This window comes from Kogia breviceps, chromosome 17, assembly GCF_026419965.1.
Source record: "Kogia breviceps isolate mKogBre1 chromosome 17, mKogBre1 haplotype 1, whole genome shotgun sequence".
Classification (NCBI taxonomy): domain Eukaryota; kingdom Metazoa; phylum Chordata; class Mammalia; order Artiodactyla; family Physeteridae; genus Kogia; species Kogia breviceps.
In genome coordinates this window covers 69,635,467-69,655,022 of record NC_081326.1, presented here as the reverse complement: position 1 = coordinate 69,655,022, position 19,556 = coordinate 69,635,467, and the positions used below count along the sequence as shown (strand labels likewise).

Sequence of the window (19,556 nt, the reverse complement as noted above, 5' to 3'; positions counted from 1 at the left end):
GTGGTACGCGGGCCTCTCACTGCTGTGGCCTCTCCCATTGCGGAGCACAGGCTCCAGACGCACAGGCTCCAGACGCACAGGCTCAGCGGCCATGGCTCACGGGCCCAGCCGCTCCGCGGCACGTGGGATCTTCCCAGACAGGGGCACGAACCCGTGTCCCCTGCATCGGCAGGAGGACTCTCAACCACTGCGCCACCAGGAAAGCCCCGTACAAGCAATTTGACACAGATTTACTTAAAAAAAAAAAGTAAAAATTCAGACTCCCAATTCATATGCATAAAAGCAGAGCAAAAATTCAATATTCTAATTATTAGTTGAACTTCTAGTTTGCTGGCTGCTAACAAAGAAAGTGATCTAATTTTAAGGTAATCCAAGAACAAATGCACATTAACTTAACTGTGGTCATCAGGGATTAGGAATATGAGTGTCACTGGGTACAAAGGGTCCTCTGTGCATATGACAAGAATCTAGGCAACACCGCTATTCACAGCCTGTTAAGGATGCTACTTGCTCCACTCTGAAAAAAAAGATATAAATTAAATGTCTAGAATTTAACCATAATAGGGAAAAGATAAGAGCCATTATTTTAAAACACAAATGAAAGACAAAGTATCGATCTTGAAATAGACATTAGCAAATTTACTCCACACATGAAATATAGGCACTATTATTTTTACATTAATATGCAAATTTAATAACTACCTCATATCCATCCCTCTACTAAAGCTTTTCATTTCTCAGTAAGATTTTTGACAAAGTTAATGTATCATAAGTAAATAAACAGGGCTGTATTTTATGTCTGTGATCTTTGGCACATTTGTCAAGTTGGAGAATGTCAAAAGGCAATAAAAATGTCTAATGACTGTTTTGCACATTCTTTTAATCATCTTTACATCAAAATATAAGGCTGCAAAAAGGCAAGCTGAAATTTTATGATATGTGGAATTGTTTTAATAAAGAGTTTTACATACAGTACCTTACATATAGAACAGTGTGTTTGCAAATTTAAATAATATCTGAATGTACAGTGGCATGTATTCCTATCAAAGATAAATTCAAGTTTACTGTCCATCAGTTCTAAAATGCATTTATACAGATTGCTAGAACTGATCAACAGAACTAGGCAGAAAATATTCAAGTGTTATATGTCATCAAACAGCCTCCTAACAGTCTTCTTTCCTCTTTTTAAAAAAGTTTCAAAACCTGTACATACATTTTTAATTTTTAAAAACAGTCTGTTAAAAGGTAACATTTCATGTTAACCACGAATTCTTATAGTCTATAGTAATAAAACTAGATATGCGTAGATATAAATATGTGTCGATTATGTACATATGTACGTTGAGTGTTTGTTTCAAACAAGCACACACACTTAACGCATACCTGCACGCAGAGCACTGGGGGCAGCACACAGCTCACAAGAGCACTGGCAGACAGGAGGACCTGGGCTCGAAATCCAGCAAGAGCTGACACAGCAACTGAATTGCCTTTGGTTTCAGAAATCTGTCCAATTGTGATCAAAGCTAAGAGTTTTGAGTGCGTATGTATTTTTTAAAAATAAAATTCCTCTTCAGAAATGAAGCTTTTCCAGTATTCCACTACCAGCAGTTAAAAAATCCACAGCCACAAATTATTTTGATATTTTTGTCACTCCTCATCCCAGCTGAGGTTATTTACAACTTCTTTTTTTCCGAAGGCAAATACCAAGCATACTCAGGATCAAACTGTATGTTGAAACCTGAATACTGAAATTTGACTGTATATATTCTCTATATAGTACATGTGATAGAGGCATTTCTGATGGGCTGATGGCATTATGTAAGACTTGGGGGAGAGAACTCCCACAGGATTTAAAATTCTCTTTCCAGCAGTATCATCATCCTTTGGCACAGTGACCCTTCTGCGAGCCATTCTGTTTTTTACAGTGAGCTTAATGCCAGCAATAAACTCCAATTATTTTGTTGTTTGTTTTTACAATATATTCATTATGAAGTAAGAATTCCACAACTATTTTCCTCAGAAGTGAGCCTTCTACTGTCAGTTTTCTGATTAAGGACATTCATCACCTAAGAAACAGCTCATGATGCTATAAAAGTTTCAATACTCTAAACTTTGGTGCAGCTAGATCAACTGCAGAGAAGACAGTTCTTACAACAAGCTTATAGAACTCTCCAGAATTTAAATTTCCTCTACAATTTTGGTTTGGGCCAAATGTTGGTTTATAAACATAGATCTTTCTACTGAAAACTATGTAATACACCATATTTCTTTCTACAGGGATCTCGAGCTTCATGTTAGCAACTAATCAAAAATCCTGCCAATCTGATTCCCTTAGCACAGATTATATTCTACCTCCACTGATCCTTGGCAAATGACACACCATCATCTGTATCTAGCTCATAAATTTTTTTAATATTAGCTTCCTTGATAAAAGTTGTTCTTCATTTTCCTTTCCAAGGTGCCATCCTATTGATGTCACAAATCAGTAAATGACCAAACATCACTAAGCTTTTTAACTATCCACTTAGCAGCCGTGTGGATAATAAAAATTAGTCGACTGAACAGAGCCACATTCTTTGCATTAGGTGTTCACTGCTGTCATACAGAGCAGAGAGTTGCTATTTGTTGTACTTTGCCCATGTCAATTAGGAGCTGTTTGATGTGGCGTTTAAGTTGGGGCAGCCTCGCGAGAGGATCAGGTGGCTCCAACTCCCCTGTGAAATCAAGCCAGCTTTCCAGAACTAAAAGAGAGAAGAGAAGAATAAACACGTTTAAACGGCAACTGAAAACACAGTCAAAAAGTGGTATAATTAGAAGGCTGAAAAAGTGATGGAGAAAGAGTTCACTTCCATTTCGCTAGAAAGTCAATCTACAGAAGTCACTTCTGAGCAGTTAAGCAACTTCTACACCTCATCCCACAAGAGTTCTAGCCCCTCTTAGTAATCTTTATCTGTTGTTTTATCTGTCGTCATTTTAGGTAATTTTTCCTTTTAAAGATATAAACTAACTGCATTTTGAGTGTCTCCTTCTACTCTCTTCTGGAACAGGAAACAACATTCCCTGTTCCTGCTCAAGCTTTCTATTAATTTAGGCTTAAATCATCTCCATTTTAAATGAAACTTAGCTACTCTAACCATTTTTTTAAATCTAGAAGTTCTTTTTAACAAAGGAAAGGAGGTAGCAATTTCTTAGTGTCCTTTCATTCCCACTATTTTATCAGTACTTTAAAAAAAAAAGCATATTAGAAGTTCAGGCAGAATGCAATTAATTACATTCTATACTTTTTATTAATAATAATAGGGGATAGCATCAAGTTGCATTTTTTCTTCTTCAAAAATCTACTTAAGGGCTTCCCTAGTGGCACTGTGGTTAAAAATCCACCTGCCAATGCAGGAGACACGGGTTCGAGCCCTGGTCCAGGAAGATCCCACAGGCCGCTGAGCAACTAAGCCCATGCACCACAACTACTGAGCCCGCAAACCACAACTACTGAAGCGCGCCTAGAGCCCATGCTCCACCACAAGAGAAGCCACCGCAATGAGAAGCCTGTGCACCACAACAAAGAGCAGCCCCCGCTCCCCTCAACTAGAGGAAGCCCGCGCGCAGCAAGGAAGACCCAACGCAGCCAAAAATAAACAAATAAATAAATTTATATATTTTAAAAAATCTACTTAAAACTAACTAAACTAACTCTACAACTGGCTTATAACCAAATGGAAGATGCTTCTGAAATGGGTTTCCATTTCTTCTTTTCCCAGGGAAAAACGAAGCAGTAGGAACTCTAACTTACTGGGGGATGAAAGTAGCACACACTTTTGCAAATAAAAAAAGGGGGGGTGGGCAGGAGATACAATCTATGAGGTTTAAAAAAATGGAGTCAAAAAGCATAGGAAAACACTAGATTAGGAATCGAGTAATCTAAATTACTCTATTTTCTCAACTATAAAATGGGGATAACATTTTTCCTGTCCACTCCTTAGGGCTCTAGTGCAATAAAATTTTTAAATATAAAAGAAAAACATTTGAAAATGTGTATGCAAACTTAAGGTTTACCTACTTAACCTTACAGGAGTTCTTTGTTGTTAATTGCACTTAACAAACACTGTCCAAAGTGAAAACAAAATGTTTTCCCCCATATTTCAAATATGCTTAAAGTCCTTACGCTGACTTACAACAAAAAAACACAGTTCAATGAAAATATTCATTGAATAATATTTATTGAATAATAATTTATTGAATAATATTATTCAATGAATAATATTATTTTTCTTTGAATAATAAATATTCCATATGGTATATACTGAGCCTGGCAGGTGGGCAATATTTAATAAATATCCATCTTAAAAAAAAAAATCCCTAAAATATCCAGTCATATTGTCTTGAGACTAAAAGACCCTAAATGCCAGATGCGTTAAATACAATGTAAAGGGAGCAGCAAAGCTCCATCAGCATGGACAGCATCTGTAGTTTTTGTCTCATAATTTCAAAAACTTCAAATAACTTCAATTAAATTATTCAAAAGTGCAATAAACACACTTTACAGACTACAGCAATTGTATTTCAGTTCTTTCTTAAATTACCATCAACTTCTTTTTCTATCAGGTCCATCCTGCTGGTGACTTCATTCTGCACATTCTCTATGTGTGTAAGGAGATTGAGTTGCCACTGAAGATGTGAGTCTCCCGGGTCTTCAGTGCCCTTTTTATCATTATAAACAAATACTGTATTCCTTTCAGCTGAATTCTTCTCCAAAGAGCCAACAGAAAAAACAAAGAATTGGATGAAATGTAATGTCATAAAGGGAAAGACGCATTAAAAACCTCATTACCCACAATGATCGGTAAAATCCAACCTGACTCCCAGAATATTTTTAAAGTACTAGCACATAACTAAATTACATCTGATGATCCTGAAAAGCAGACACGCCTGCTACGTCTCTTCACAATGCCTAGCAATGTGCTACACAGGGTAGAAGGCCTTCAATAAAACCTGCTGAAGAAATGAAGGGAGCTAATTATATTCTGTAACTAGAAAGCCTAGCTAATTTAGACTGACCCCTTCCTCAGTCAATAAGCCGTGTCACAAGTGGAGTGAAGGCAAAAAGCAATGATGGAAAAAAATTAAGATAGTTGGCAAAGGCTAGTATAAAGCATAATTAACTGCAGACTGGACTTTATTAATGCAGCTAAATCAATGAGGTGAGGGAAAGAGAAAAACCCCTTAAAAACTTTAAAAGTAAGACTGCTTAACACACACACAAAATCTGACCTCAGTTTCACCAGTGATAACTCATTTCATAAGGGGGATATTAATTTGACAAAATAATTTACCACAAAATTTCGGGTAATATAAGCTTTTCAAATTCAGTTAAGTATTTATTTCTAGAACTTACTTGATAAAAGAGGTGAGAAAAATAAAGAACTAATTTTAAAGCAGTACTGCCAATTGAAAAACCAATAAAAAATGAAGGCACGACATCTCTAAGTTGTGAACAAGAAATAAGTTTACAAATATTCAATGTACACAGAGCTACAAGAATTCAACTTAGTGCATAATGTGATTGATATGCATATGCAAACATGCTATAATTTTTTAAAAGACAATTTTTTAGATAAAAAGTACCACTTTTTATCTAAAACACATACAAAAGGAACACAAATTAATATATACACACCCATATGCACTTCCATGTTTTTACAGACAGACATTCTCATTTGGAAAAAAATTTGGCTCATGGTTTTTAGAGGCATCTAAGTGTACTCATAAACTTGAAACTTTTGTTAAGGCAAAAGTTTAATGAATTACTACATTTCTGAATTAGGGGATAATTAAATGTTCAAATGGCCAGTGTTTTCCTGTAGTGAAAGCAAAAACTGTCTTTACCCTAACAAGGTACTAGTGAACTTGGAAATATAAGTAAAATCTGCGATCTCAGTATGTTTTATTTCACAAAATTTTCCTTTGTTCTATCGTATTTCCAAGCAAAGACAAATGAACTCGTTATACCTTTCTGGGTATTCCATCTTCTTTTACTGGGTATTGTAAACGGTTTTTATCTCTCATGTGAAATTCCTGTTCTTCTTCAAAACTACTAACATCATCATCATCTGAGCTCCCAGGGTCTGCAAGAGTTTTGCAGTCTTGACCAAAACTTTGTGGCTTTTGGTAGCTGTGTTCACTTGTTATATAAGTTCCCTCCACTTTTAGGGGCAAACGAGGTGGTTCTTTATGGTTCTGTACATGATATTTCTTTTCTTCCACATTTACTGTGTCTTGCACCATTAATTGTTTTTCTACCCCAGCAATTACTTGATCTTTCCTCTTCCCAGAACAAGCCCAGAGACGAAGGTCAGGATGATGTTTATTCCTTAAAATAAAGTTGGAGAAACAGCAGTTCAGAAAAAAAAAAAAAAGCCCAGTAACAAGTATAATGCCACAATAAATTTCAGAATGTACAATTACATAGTTAACCCTCAGTTATCCATGCCTTTTGTATGCTCAGTGTACTGACTTAGGTGGACTGATCCCCACCTCTCTATTGAAGACCTAGACCACCGCCAAGAGAGCAAGGTTAGCAGGAGGTCAGGCACTCAAGACAAAAGTAAAGGTACTTTCTAGGTTAACCTGCCCCAGAATTTCATCGAAAATGTAAATTTTCATAATTTTATAGAAATAAAACTCAGGTAGAAAAGCAATAATGAATGTACTTTTGTGATAGTTCACATCATCATCTGATATATGCACTTCTTTTACTGATTTTTCACTATTTTTAAAAATTGTACAACATGAAAAACTTTTACATGAGCATATTTTAACATCTTTAGTCAATCAAAAAGTGATAACTTCCTCATGACAAAAAATTCAGATTATAAATGTGTACAAAGTAAAAACCTCCCTGCCATGGCAATCATAGATAACTGAAGGATAATCTTCTACACTTTTTCTGTACATATAAAATTATTTTTTAAGTGGGTAAGCACACACTTTTTCCTTTTACACAAATGGGGCTCTCATACAATTTGCCTTCTTCATATATAACACGTAAGGGCATCTTGCCTTGTCAGCACATAGAGATTTTCCCTAACTTTCACTCTAGTAGCTGAACAGTATTAATGTGCTGCAGTCTAGTCTCACCAACCAATTCCCCGCCAATACATGTGTGTGTGTTTGCATGTGTGTACCTCTGCACACGAGTGGGAATTTATCAGTCAGATAAATTACTAGATATGAAATTCCTAGATAATGTATGCACATTTTAATTCTGACAGGTACTGCCAAAGTGGCCTCCAAAGAGGCTGTACTAATTACAGGCTCACTAACAGTCCGTGATAATATCCCTTTACCCCCATCCTCACTAAACATGTGAGCATGATATCGCACAGTTAATTCTGTAGTAATTAAAATTCTGTAGTAAGCAAAAGAGGAATCCGTTCATCATATTCTGTAGTAAGTAAAATGAGGATGTTCTGGAGGCATAAACCTTTCAGAAGGCTCAATAATGTTTGTGAACTGATAATTTCCAAATTAGATAAATACCAGGAGACAAATTAGTTTTCTTTCTAATAATAAGCCTTGTTTCTGAAATTATAAATTTTATCTTTTGAACCCCCTAATAGTTTAATAGCCAGAAAATATAAAAATTCTTCAACAGTAAAAGGCATAGTAGAAGGAAAGCTAGATTTGTAATTCAATAGTCCAATGTGTTGAATCCTGCTGTGCCTTAGAGGAGGACTTTGGACAAGTTACAGAACCTCTATCTTTGACTACCCATCTATCAAACAAAGTAAGAACTTTATTGTAAGGATTAAATGAAATAGCACATGAAACCACCAATTTCAGGTTTTGTAGTAGTCTTCCAATAAATAGTAGCTAGTGATAATAACTATTATTATTAGAAATATTAACATAAAGAGAACCTATAGGCATGAGGCAAAATTTGTCCAGTTGAAATCCTTAGTGAAATTATGAATGTACAGAAATTCATATTGATGTCAAGGACAACCAGGTTTTAAAAAAAAGCTTAGCTTAATAATTTAGTTTCACGGGCTCCCCTGGTGGCGCAGTGGTTGAGAGTCCACCTGCCGATGCAGGGGACACGGGTTCGTGCCCCGGTCTGGGAAGATCCCACATGCTACAGAGCAGCTGGGCCTGTGAGCCATGGCCGCTGAGCCTGCGTGTCTGGAGCCTGTGCTCCGCAACGGGAGAGGCCACAGCAGTGAGAGGCCCGTGTACAGCAAAAAATAAATAAATAAATAAATAATAACAATAATAACTTAGTTTCTCCTTTGAGTTTTAGCATTTGCATGGCCTTTGTATAAAAAAATCCATATTCAGGTTTATGACATACAACTGAAGCAAATTCCACTCAACAATACTGAGTACTTATCCCTCCACTAACCTCCAGGAATAAAATGATGAATAAGACACAAGCCCTACCTTCATGGAAGCCATGGCTTAGTAAGGGGAGGCAGACATAAACAAGGTGCACCAAAGTGCCTGAAACCAGTATGCATGGAGTCTGCCAAGGATGCGATCAGCTCTAGTTGGGAAGGTAATCATGAAAAAGCATTTGCTAGAAGGACTCACAGTAGAAGGTTATTCTGGCTGTCAGTAAAGGCCTGGAGCTATGAAAAAGCATGCTTCATTCAGCAATTATGGTTTGGTATAGCTGGAACATTTGGCGGAAAAATTAGAAGAAGGAAGACATGACAACAAAATGACAGAGAGAATACGCATCGTGGAAGGAATCAGAGTGCATGCTGATCGAGCCTGCACCCTTCTCATTGGGCACCAGGAAGACACGATGGTATATTAAGCTCCAAAGAGACAAACTCCTCTTTGTCTTTTACTAGATCACATTGGCAACAGTATGAAGGATGAACTGAAAGAGCACAAGACTGGAGGCACCGGGAATTTACAAGGTATGGCAACTGTTCAGGTGAGAAGAACTGCCTGCTCAGACAGTCTTGGTGAGGAGAGAGACGGGGACAGTAAGGAACCACAGGGACAGAGTACTCAGCGGGCCTCGCCACTGTGGGAGGGGCGGGACGGAGATGGAAGGAAGGGAAGGGGCACGTTTCCGGCCCAGGCAAGTGAGTCAAAATAAAGAAAATCTTGTGAAGAACCAGTGAATCACCCTGTTTTATATAAAATATGTATACTTTTAAAGAGAAATTCTAGGGAGGTATCAGGAAGAACTAAGAACAAGGACTTCAAGAACATTCTGATATGTTACTTATGGAGGCTCAGTGTTTTTTCTGTTTTTGTTTTGTTTTTAAGGAGAAATTGCCCGGGATGACTAAAACATATTTGGTGCACAGGAGACGAATGGATTACATGACCTGTTGGCTCCCTTCACAGCCAATCTTAAGGTAATTTAAAAATATACCTTTGCATCTATATCATCGTGACAGCATTCCTGAAGGAGGACACACACCAAAGGGTTCACCACAGCAACTGTACTTTTGTGCACAAGGTGAGCCCACAAAACAGCGTGACGGGACTAACATTTGCTGAAATACTAGACACCGTTGTTATTCACCCACGCTTCTCTATTCTAGGACAACAGGCATGAAGGAGCTATTCATCCAAAAAGTTACGAACCTTTCCTTTTTTTTAAAGTTAAAATGTGTTCAAATATCTATTCTGTCTTCCAAGCTGCTAATCTGAACCTGCAAAAAGTCAACTGATTTAGTTCAAATTAAAGTTCACACTAAAGTATGCCCCTCCCTTCGCCACCCTTCACTTACTTTAGGATTCCGATCTTCAGCTGTAACCCATGCAGGACTTCCGTAACACCACAGACATCAGCAAGCAGGTGGTGTGTGGAAACTATCTTTTTGGCATTGAGATGAGAGTAGTTTTCTTTCAAAAATGATAACCCGCACATTCGCCCATTATTCAACCAATCCTTATCATAACGATATTTGGCGCTCCATCTCTGACCTGTAGACAAAGTTGACATTAAAGTGACAAAGGATTCCACTTATTCAGACTTCCCTTCAACTGCTACCCGATCAACATCACTCAGTGAACAAGGCAAGCTCTAGGACTAAGAACAAATTCAAAAGACAAGTCAGACAGTGCTTCGAGGAGTTGGCACTGTGAGAGCTCCTGCCACCTTCAGATTTCCTGCCCGGTAAGCAGGACAAACTCCATGAAGGATGTGGTCACTGGCAGGTCACACCTGCAGAGGAACCTTGAGTGTGTTGTTTTCCATTTTTTATGTCCCTGTCATCTGTTTTCTAAAAAGGCCAAAAGGGCTCAACAGAAGCTAGACAGGGGTACCTGTTTCTCTCACTAACATTTGTTTTGAACTGGGAGAAACAAAGAGTTCTAGTTAACTGACTAAGGACCCCCTCCCTCACATCTAAGAGCTCACAGAATCCAACATAATCCTATATCTTCACCACCGATAGTAATTATATTCTATTACAATTAGCTGCTTCTATGTCTGTGTCCCCTACTATACTGTGAGAGAGAGGAAGGCGTGGTTAGAATCAATCACCTTACCTCTCACCACAGATTTTGGCAAACAGAAGGCATCCGATAAATGCTGCTGGATGAATGAGTGAACAAATGCCTACCTTCACACAGGTCTGGATAACTCTCCTGCTTCTTAATGCTATTATAATTATTATTTCTGATAGGCAGAGCAAGGCAGCAGCCTTTCATTTGAGATGTCTAGATGGGTTCTGCCTCGGAGATGGAAGCACACACGATATGCAGAACACTGCTGCTCGGAGAGCCTGTGCGTGGAGGAAGGCACCTAGCGGACAGGGAGCCCAAAGGCACAGGTCTTCCTCTCGGTGCGGCCAGTCTAGCACCATCCCGTGCACGAGGCATGCGACATTCTGTGCCCTAGCTGCCTCATCAGTAAACTAAAGGGGTTGGGCGTGATAACTGGACATCCCATCTGCTCTAACATTAGGTTGATTTGCAGCACTATCAGACACTCGTTCAAAACCATGTCAGGAGGAGCGTGAGTTCAGATTATGAGTCCGTTCAAATAGCCACATGTTAACCTACTTAGACATCAATACACAGGAGTAGATTAAGGAGCTAGTTCTTTTCAGGTAAAAGCCACAACCCTCTCCTTCCAGTAAGGTAGTTAATTATGCTGAGGAATTTATGCTAATGTTTTTGCCTGAATAATTAATATGGAAAATGAAACTATAACAAACAGTGAAAACCAGTTTTAAATTTTACCATGGAAGCGGAATCTAGCTGACACAGAAGTCATGGTGTCTGAGACAGCTGACGTACAATGGAGCCTGTAAGTAACGAGACGTCCAGACACCTTGCAATGAGCACCGGGACCGAAGCTTACCTGGAGGGTCCCGGCAGATGTAGCAGAGGTACTGCTCCGGGATGCTCTCCTCCAGCAGCCCCATGCACACGCTGTGCTGCCAGCACAGGCACTCTTCACACTGCCAGGAAACAACCGCGCTTTACTCGCTAGAAATCAAGACAGACCCCCTTCTCTTCAACTAGCTGGCTGAGTCTCGCTGCGGCAGCGGCTGCGGCAGCTGCCACCAGTTCAATTCTTAATCCACGTAACAAAAGCAAGTGATGACTTACGAGAAATTTCACTTCTGAAACAGTCAGCTATTTCAAGCACTTCCTCTCGTTGCACCCATTAAAATGTGCTTTGATAAACTGGTTTAGTCATAAAAAAGGTATAAGATTATTTCTCCCATCCATTTCACACATCCTTAGAACTCTTAAAAATAGCTTATTGAAGTGCAGAAATTAAAAAAAAAACAAAAAACAGGCGACTTTGTAGCAAGTGTGTTAGGTAACAACCTCTTAAAGTACTACCTGTGTGGTGAACCTATAAATTTGTAGTTCCCTTACCGAGATATCCACTGAAAAGGGGGAAAAAGATGATTACTTTTTCTTCGTTTCTGGAACTAACATCTCCGAATCTTCCAAATGTAACCACAAAATAGGGGTTATGCTTTCCTTTTTTCTTAAAGATACCTTTTCTACGGGGAGAGGTTATTTGTAATGGTAATCCCTGCAACAAAGCTTCCCTTTAATCTTCAATATTGTGGAAACTTTTCTACCCTTTGAAGGGTGACTATATAACATAAATTGTTAAACAACAGGATCCAGACCAGCAGGAAAAGAATTGCTAAGGTCTACCCTTCAGTGTGGACGCTTAGCCACCTTAATGGCTCTTGAAAAGAATTTCAGCTAGAAGACCTCAAAATAAACACCCCGGACAGAGAGCCTCAGATAAGAAGCCAGTCTACTTCATCTGAAGAAGAGATCTGCCAATCATTACAACTGGTACTTTAAACCTGATGCTAAGCTAAAAGCCTCCATCTTCAAAAGGACGGTGAGGAAAAAGAGAACACAGATGCCCCGGCGAATGTGCTGAGCACCGGAACTAACTCGTTCGGTGCTGAAGGGAAGCCAGGGCACCTGAATCATGAAGCCGTTCTCCTCGTCCATTTCGCAAATGCATCGCACGATCTCGTTAAGCGCGTCATCTTCATCCTGAGATTCCTCAAAATTGGTTGAATCAAAGTCCTGATTGTACTCATCCCCACTTAGGAGCAAGCTCTCCGTTGAAGAATCATCTAGGAAATCCACATCCGATAAGTCTAGAATATACATAAAAGCATACTCAGCATTTTTTTTCATTTTTACGTCATTTTCTAGAAAGAAAGGCACTAGGGGAAGTGATTATAAGCTATGAAGTATTTAGAAAGGGAGGGCAGACGAATGGGAACACAGTATTTGTCTCTAGACAAAGAAAACAAATGATTTTTGAAGCTTAGGCAACTATGATTGTTTTACATCTTAATGTTAACATCATTACAAGTAACTCAGAAGGTATCCCTTAGTCCAGGTGCTTACAGAGGTTAGGGCTAAGGTTGATATTTACAATTAAAATTGGCAGTTTTCCAGTGCTTTCACAAACATTATCCCTTCTGATCCTCACAACAACAGTGGCTTGTAAAAAGAACAGGGTTCATTATTTGCACCATATACAGCTACACGGCCCTTCAGAGAGGTGAAGGAGCTTGCCTAGGGTCCTAACAGCAATACTGTGATTCTTAACAGGATCAGTATCATCAACTACCACCGCACTAAATACACACCAGGCACCATCCGAAGCACTTTCAATGTGACACGACTTGCTCGGTAACGCCAGCTAGTGGTAAAGCCGACTGCACACCAGGACTGCCTGACTCTACAACCTGTGCTCTTAATGATTTCAGCATTTCTTAAACTGGGATTATGAGTTCCCTAAGGAATTTTCAAATGTTTTAAATTTCATTTTGATAAAAATCTTTAAAAAAGTAAATAAGTATACCCTAGAAGTTAGGTTATACTGATGACCACTACATACAACTCTATTTAAATCCTAGGCTTTAGGTTATACTTATAACAGCGTTGAGTCAAAGACTATCATTTAGCTCAGGCTATTGAGGAAAAAAAAAAAAAAATCAAGGCAAATATAAGGAAATATTTAAACATGAAAGGACACTACAGGTTTGCCAGAGTGTGGGTGGAGAGATGTTGGGGAAACTGAGTCATCACATGGCACGTGACACAAGACCTCACCACTGCTCCCAGGCTCCTGAAATGGAGGCTGCTCCTCCCTACCTCACCACCCTAACCTGCAGTCACGTTCTCAACCATTCCTTCATCTGCTGCTTATTCATCTCCCCTTTCTAGAATGTCTAGAGTCCATGAGAGCAAGCAAGAGTCCATTGCATTGTTGAATGCTCTGTAGTCAGGGCTTAGGATGAAGCCTGATACAGATATATGATAGCCACTCCAGAATGTTTCTGGAAGAGGGAAGGAGGGAGTCGTTATAGAGAGAAAATCTTTTCAGACTTAATCAGACCAGGTGGAAGTTGCCTGAATTCAAACTAAATAATTCATGCAATTTATATTTTAAATATGTCATATGACTTAGTGTTTTCCTTATCAGCTTCTAATCGTGCTTATTTTTTCCCCAACTCAATGTTTTTGAATGTTTCGCTTCTGATTTATAAGAAGTTAATGTTTTCTAGAAAAATAAATGTTTTCTTCTCTTTAGGATCTTAGGACATCTTGGAGAGAGTAAGGTCAGTAGAAATGAGACAATGGTACAGAAATACAAAAAAACATTCAAGGAACCAGAAGTAAATCAATTACCTATTATAAAATCTTTCTAATATTAACAATGGGTAGTTTTGAGAACCTGAAGAATAAATTTCATTTATTCATAATCTTGCTAACTTAAATCCAAACTTTGTACTTTCTCTTGGGCTTTCTCGAATACAAGTTCACGTTTCAAAATGGCAGACTAGCGCACGGGTGAACCGTTTCGAACACTGCTGCAGCGCGCATGCGCTATTCAATGAATAGCAATCCTAACGGGGTTAGAAATGAACTTAATTTAAAAACTACTATCATTGAAAGGAATTACTGTATATCTCACATAGGCTTGTACGGCCAAAACAGCCAGGCTTTACGGTGCTAGAGGCAAATTTAAAATATTGGCCAGAAAATCCGGTTCGACTAACTCGCAAGCATCAAAGCAGTGTTTGGCTGAATTCTGGAGGCTAAGTAAATGGGCCACTGGGTGGAAAGTTAAATAAGAAAAGCAAGTACAAGTTCCTTCTCACACTGAAATGGCCACCTGGACAACAGCTCCAACTGAGTGGCCACGGAACACTGTTCTCTTATAACTGCTGCCCCTTGAACTAACATTGCTGTTTCCCCAGACAGTATTCTCAAAGTGTGGTTTCCACATCAGCATCACCTGGGAACTTGTCAGAAATCAGAAATACTATGGGTAAGACCCAGAACTGTGTTTTAAGAAGCTCTCCAGGTGGTTCTGATGCACAGTAACATTTGAGAACCTCTCCATTTTTCTTCTCAGAGCTCAACACTTGAACACGTTAAGGGCAGGGGAAAGAGAGGGACTGAGGGTACACATTCATGACACTCTTCCCAGCCCTCTCTCAAGTGTTCTGGTTCCAGCAACACCGGTCATCCAGGTATTATCTCCCACTCTCCATCACTGTATAAAAAGGCAATTTTGAGACCTTGATGGCTCACAGTATGGGTGTTACGTGATTTTCAACCCCAGCTACTGGGGCTGTCTTGCCAGGACCCACCCTCCGAGAAATCCCAGATTTGTGCTCCGCTGAAGGACCTGATATCATATATTTTGGCATCACACCAATGAATCTAATGTACACCTGAGGTTAAGAACCACTGGCCCAAAAGGGAAAAGGGGACTTGTATTTGTTAGAAAAGGGGATAGAACTTTTTCCTAATCTCCCGACCACTTTTTTTTTTTTTTTTTTTTTAGATTTGAGATTAAAAAATCTCAAAAGTGCTATGTGCTTATTTTAGGGGAAAGGGAAGAATATGCTTTTCTCCATAGTGAGCTAGAGGGGAGTTAGGCCTGGAAGAGAATAGGCAGTAACAGTGCCAGAGAAAACATATGACCTGGCATTTGCCATGTAGGGCACTTAAGGAAAAGACCGAGCACTCCCCATAAATATCCCCTGGGATCTTACACAGGATGAAACCCGATCCCTTACTCTTCATTCCTGGACTCTGGCTCCTACTGTGTTAGAGCGCTGGTCTCAAGCCATCAGTATCTGCAGTTGGGAGAGTTCCTCTTCCCATTGCTTAGAACACTGGCAGGTAGGAGTCCTCAACACCTTCCACTGTCAGGACTGGACTTACAGGAAAACCTGAGAGATTCCAACTCCAGGGCTCATGTCACCACCTAACATGGCTTTCTGTCTACGTGCTTTTAATACCTGAATGTGTTCAAATCACTGATCTGACCACATTTCCAGACTTTTGGCTACAGACATATCTGTGATCAGGAATTCAAAGTGCATTTTTAAGACTATGATAAATATCTGGCAGAAAAAGCATTATCTTAGGAGTTAAGATAGACCTTGGTTTGAGTTTTAATTCTAACGCTAACTAGCCCCATAAGTTACTTAACCTATAAGCCCCTGCTTGTTTATGTAGTGTGGGTAACAATATCTACTTTATAAGCTGGTAGTGAAGAATATGAAAATACATGTAAAAACACCTGCAGAAGACCAGTACATAGTAGACACTAATTGTTTCCTTACTACCCGTCCTACAGTTAAGTATAAATGCCAATTTTACTTTATATAAATTAAAAAGTAGCTTAAATTTCTAATGTTGAGATTTTCATATTAGTTCATGGAATAACTTTTTAAATTGTGTGCCCTGCTCAGATAGGCCTCTTTAAAGTATGTTTTATTTTCGGTTCCACATTTAAGAATCTTAAGACTTGTTTTAAGCATTACATGGTTACACATACTTTCACCACTAAGATCAACTGACAAAATTGCCCTTGGGTACTGATATGTTGTATTTTTCTCCGTAAACATGCTTCGTAGAGCCAGAGAACTCCCAGAAGATCGAGTTAGTGGAGAAGAGCACCTTTCCAAAAATTCTAGGGAACTGTCTTCATAGTCTGAATAGTCTGCAACATAAGATACATAGAGAAATATTAATAAAGTGCCAAGTAATCAAGAAGTCACTATAAAAATAATGAGAAAGTCATGTTTTATAATACATAAATAATCATGCCACCACTTTCTCTTCTCACCCACGCACAGATAGATCATGATGCATCTGATGAACGAGGTATGGCAAGAACGCCTGGGAAGTACACCCCAGGCAGTATACACATAGCAGGGAGCACCGTGTTCTAACTGGTGCCCGTCAACTCTGATTAAGTAGTCCAGAAGTGAAAAGGGGTTATAGCTACATTTTCTCTTCATTATAATCACAGCTATGTCTGCAGTAAGATGTGCAAGACGGAAATTAACCTTTTTTTAAAAAAAGAGGTTCTCGTGATGTCTAGCATGTCAATTATTATAGTGCTAATTCGATCAATACATTCTTCAGCAGAAAACCTCCGAACTAAATTAAACGGTCCTGAAAGAAATTAGTTCTGTCTTCCTCAGCCTAGCATGAGTCATGAAGATGGATAAGCAGAGTGGGGTGGGGAAGCAAAGACAGGAGAGGGTATGAGTCTAGGCACATGGGGAGGCCACGAAGCAGAATACCTGGCACATGTGACAAAGTACAAGACCGTGGTCAGAGCACACTGAGTGAGGGAGATGAGCAACGAGGCTAGAGTGACACCAGCCAGATCAGGTTAAAGTTTTCTTTGTTTTTTATCCTGAAAGCAACAGAAAGTCCAAGTTTGCAAGGGGAAGCAAGGCGCGACACACAGCCAGTTCCATGTTTCATCTGTGGAACGGAGGAAGGAGTCCAGGCAGCACAAGGAGCGGAGGGGCAGAGCTCGGAGGCCGCGGCCTGGGCTGGGAGGAAGGCAGCTGAGGTGGCATCTGAGAGGCAGATGCGGTGACCTGTGGACTGCACATGGAAGGCTGAGATGCTACCTTCAAGGGCGATTTCCAGGTTTCTGCTTGAACAACTAGGTGTTGAAACTGGCATTCGGAGATGGAGCTGAGGTGTAAATGGGAGGTGGAGAAATCAGAGGCGAAATGCGGATCCAGAGGAGGGCTTTTTGAAGATGGGAGATCCTACACATTGTTCATATCAATCTAAAAATCCGGCGGTGGGGAGGCAGGCAGTGAGAAATGCCAGGATTTTAAGAAGAGAAAGACAGTCTCTTCATTTTAGTAGAGGCAAAGGAGAAGATTGATAGAGTCAGGTAAGTATGTAGATGTGGTGGATAAGAGATGAGCAAGTGCTCATCTGATGGCTTCTATTTCCTCAACTGAGTATGAGGCAAAGGATGTAAACTGATGCAGATTAGGGAATAAATAAGAGGTAGAAAAAGCTGAAGAAAGGTAGAGAGTGGAAAAGCAAGTCTACAAGAGAAGAGCAGTCCAATGCTGGTGTGGACTGAGTATCATCCATCAGAAGCTGGTAGTGTGGGAAGCAGAATAAGGCCCCCGAAAACGCTCACAGCCTAACCCCCAGACTTGTGACTGGGCTGGGTTACACGGCAAAGGGGGATTAAGGTTGCGGATGGAATCAGGCTGGAAATCAGCTGACCTTAAAATAAGAGATTATCCTGACTTACCTGGGTTGGCCTAATATCAACACGAGGGTCCCTAAAAGTAAAAGAGGGGGCAAAGGAGTCAGTGCCAGAGTGATGTAAAGTAAGAAAAGACTCGAGCCACCACTGCTGGCTTTGAAGATGTGCACGGGACAAGGGCCAGGACACTTGGCAGCCTCTGGAATCTGGAAAAGGCAAGAAAACAGATTCTCCCCTAGAGCCTCCAGAAAGGAGTGCAGTAGTCCTGACACCCTGAATTTAGCCCAGTGAGACCCATTTTGGACTTCTGACCTTCAGAACCTTAAGATAATCAATGTGAGCTTTTAAGTCACTGTTATGTAGTTGTGACAGCAGCAATGGGAAACTAATATAGTGGTCATCATAAATATCACAGCAGAGTTCACGTTTACCAAGAGCTCTCTATGTGCCAAACTGGACTCTAAGTGCTTTATGTGTACTAACTCGTAACCCTCACAACCGTCCAATAAGGGAGCTACAACTGCTAGTGCTGTTTTACAAATGAAAAACCAGAGGCAGAAAAGGTTAAGTTGCCCAAGAATACACAGCTATCAATGGCAAACCCAACACCTGAGCGCAGACAGCCTGACTACAGAAGCCTTACTCGTCAACAAAAAACATCACTGGCGGATTCCAACATTTAACGTGTACGTGTACACACTGGAAAGCTGGTTCAAACCACTTCCTGGGCCTCACGCCTGCGTCATTCAGCAGTGGGGCCACTCCCAGATGATGCTGGTGCTGTCAGCCTACAGAGCCTTCTCTCATAGCCTCCCAGAAACTGCAGAGCTGCCAGCTCCATGTCACTCAAGCACAGGCGTGGAAATGTGAAGGGCACTGATTAAACGTTAGCCAGGCACTGGGTTAAGTATCGATACTTCACGATTATCTTAAGGCATCCTAACAATAAATCTACATAGTAGAAACTACCGTTACCCTTTTACAAGTGAGGAAACTGAGGTTTACAGAATTTAAATAACTTGCCAAAGGTCACCCAAGCTCTAACTGTTGCAATCAGGATTTGAACCCACACACTCAGCTCTCAAACGCTGCCCTTTTATCCATGACATGCTATAATGCCCGCTCAGCAAAAGTGAAAGCAGAAGTACTGGCTGAGTATAAAAATGGTAAAAATCTCAATTTGGTGTTAAAAAAACCACGGCTGACATTTAATCTCTTTACGTTATACTAGCAACTGAACAAAATTTCTTAGCATTCTACACCCCTCCTGTATTCCCCACCCCCACGCCCTCAGACTACCATGCATCAAAGTCTGCTGCTATGTTTCAGGGTTAGCGCAATGTCATCTTCTACACAAAGCTTCTCTAAATAGAATGTATTCTGTACTGCTTTTACCACACACAGAACACATCACACCTTTCCTAGTAGATATTTATGCATGCTTTTTACCACTCTTAACATATACATACGCTCACTTACAAGTGCCTGGAAGGGAATCTTTGTTTTTATTATACAATACTTTGGATTCTCTTTG

At 39.9% G+C, this 19,556-nt stretch overlaps 1 protein-coding gene across 17 annotated transcripts in view; it reads right to left on the bottom strand.

Moving 5' to 3' along the window:
- The window catches only part of PHF20L1 (PHD finger protein 20 like 1), a 78,844-nt gene continuing 59,288 nt past the window's right edge, over positions 1-19,556 (bottom strand). For 10 of the 17 annotated variants that reach the window (XM_059043057.2, XM_067017032.1, XM_067017025.1 and 7 more), the window contains 7 exons: positions 16,325-16,489; positions 12,430-12,611; positions 11,330-11,429; positions 9,750-9,945; positions 6,007-6,367; positions 4,581-4,746; positions 933-2,741 (listed from right to left, as the gene is read on the bottom strand). In XM_059043057.2, coding sequence (XP_058899040.1) covers positions 2,599-2,741; positions 4,581-4,746; positions 6,007-6,367; positions 9,750-9,945; positions 11,330-11,429; positions 12,430-12,611; positions 16,325-16,489 — 1,313 coding nt within the window. In that variant the 3' untranslated portion in view covers positions 933-2,598. Of the gene's footprint in view, positions 518-613; positions 2,742-4,580; positions 4,747-6,006; positions 6,368-9,749; positions 9,946-11,329; positions 11,430-12,429; positions 12,612-16,324; positions 16,490-19,556 lie in introns of those variants that run through there. The other 7 variants (XM_067017024.1, XM_059043058.2, XM_067017028.1 and 4 more) reach the window with 4 other exon arrangements.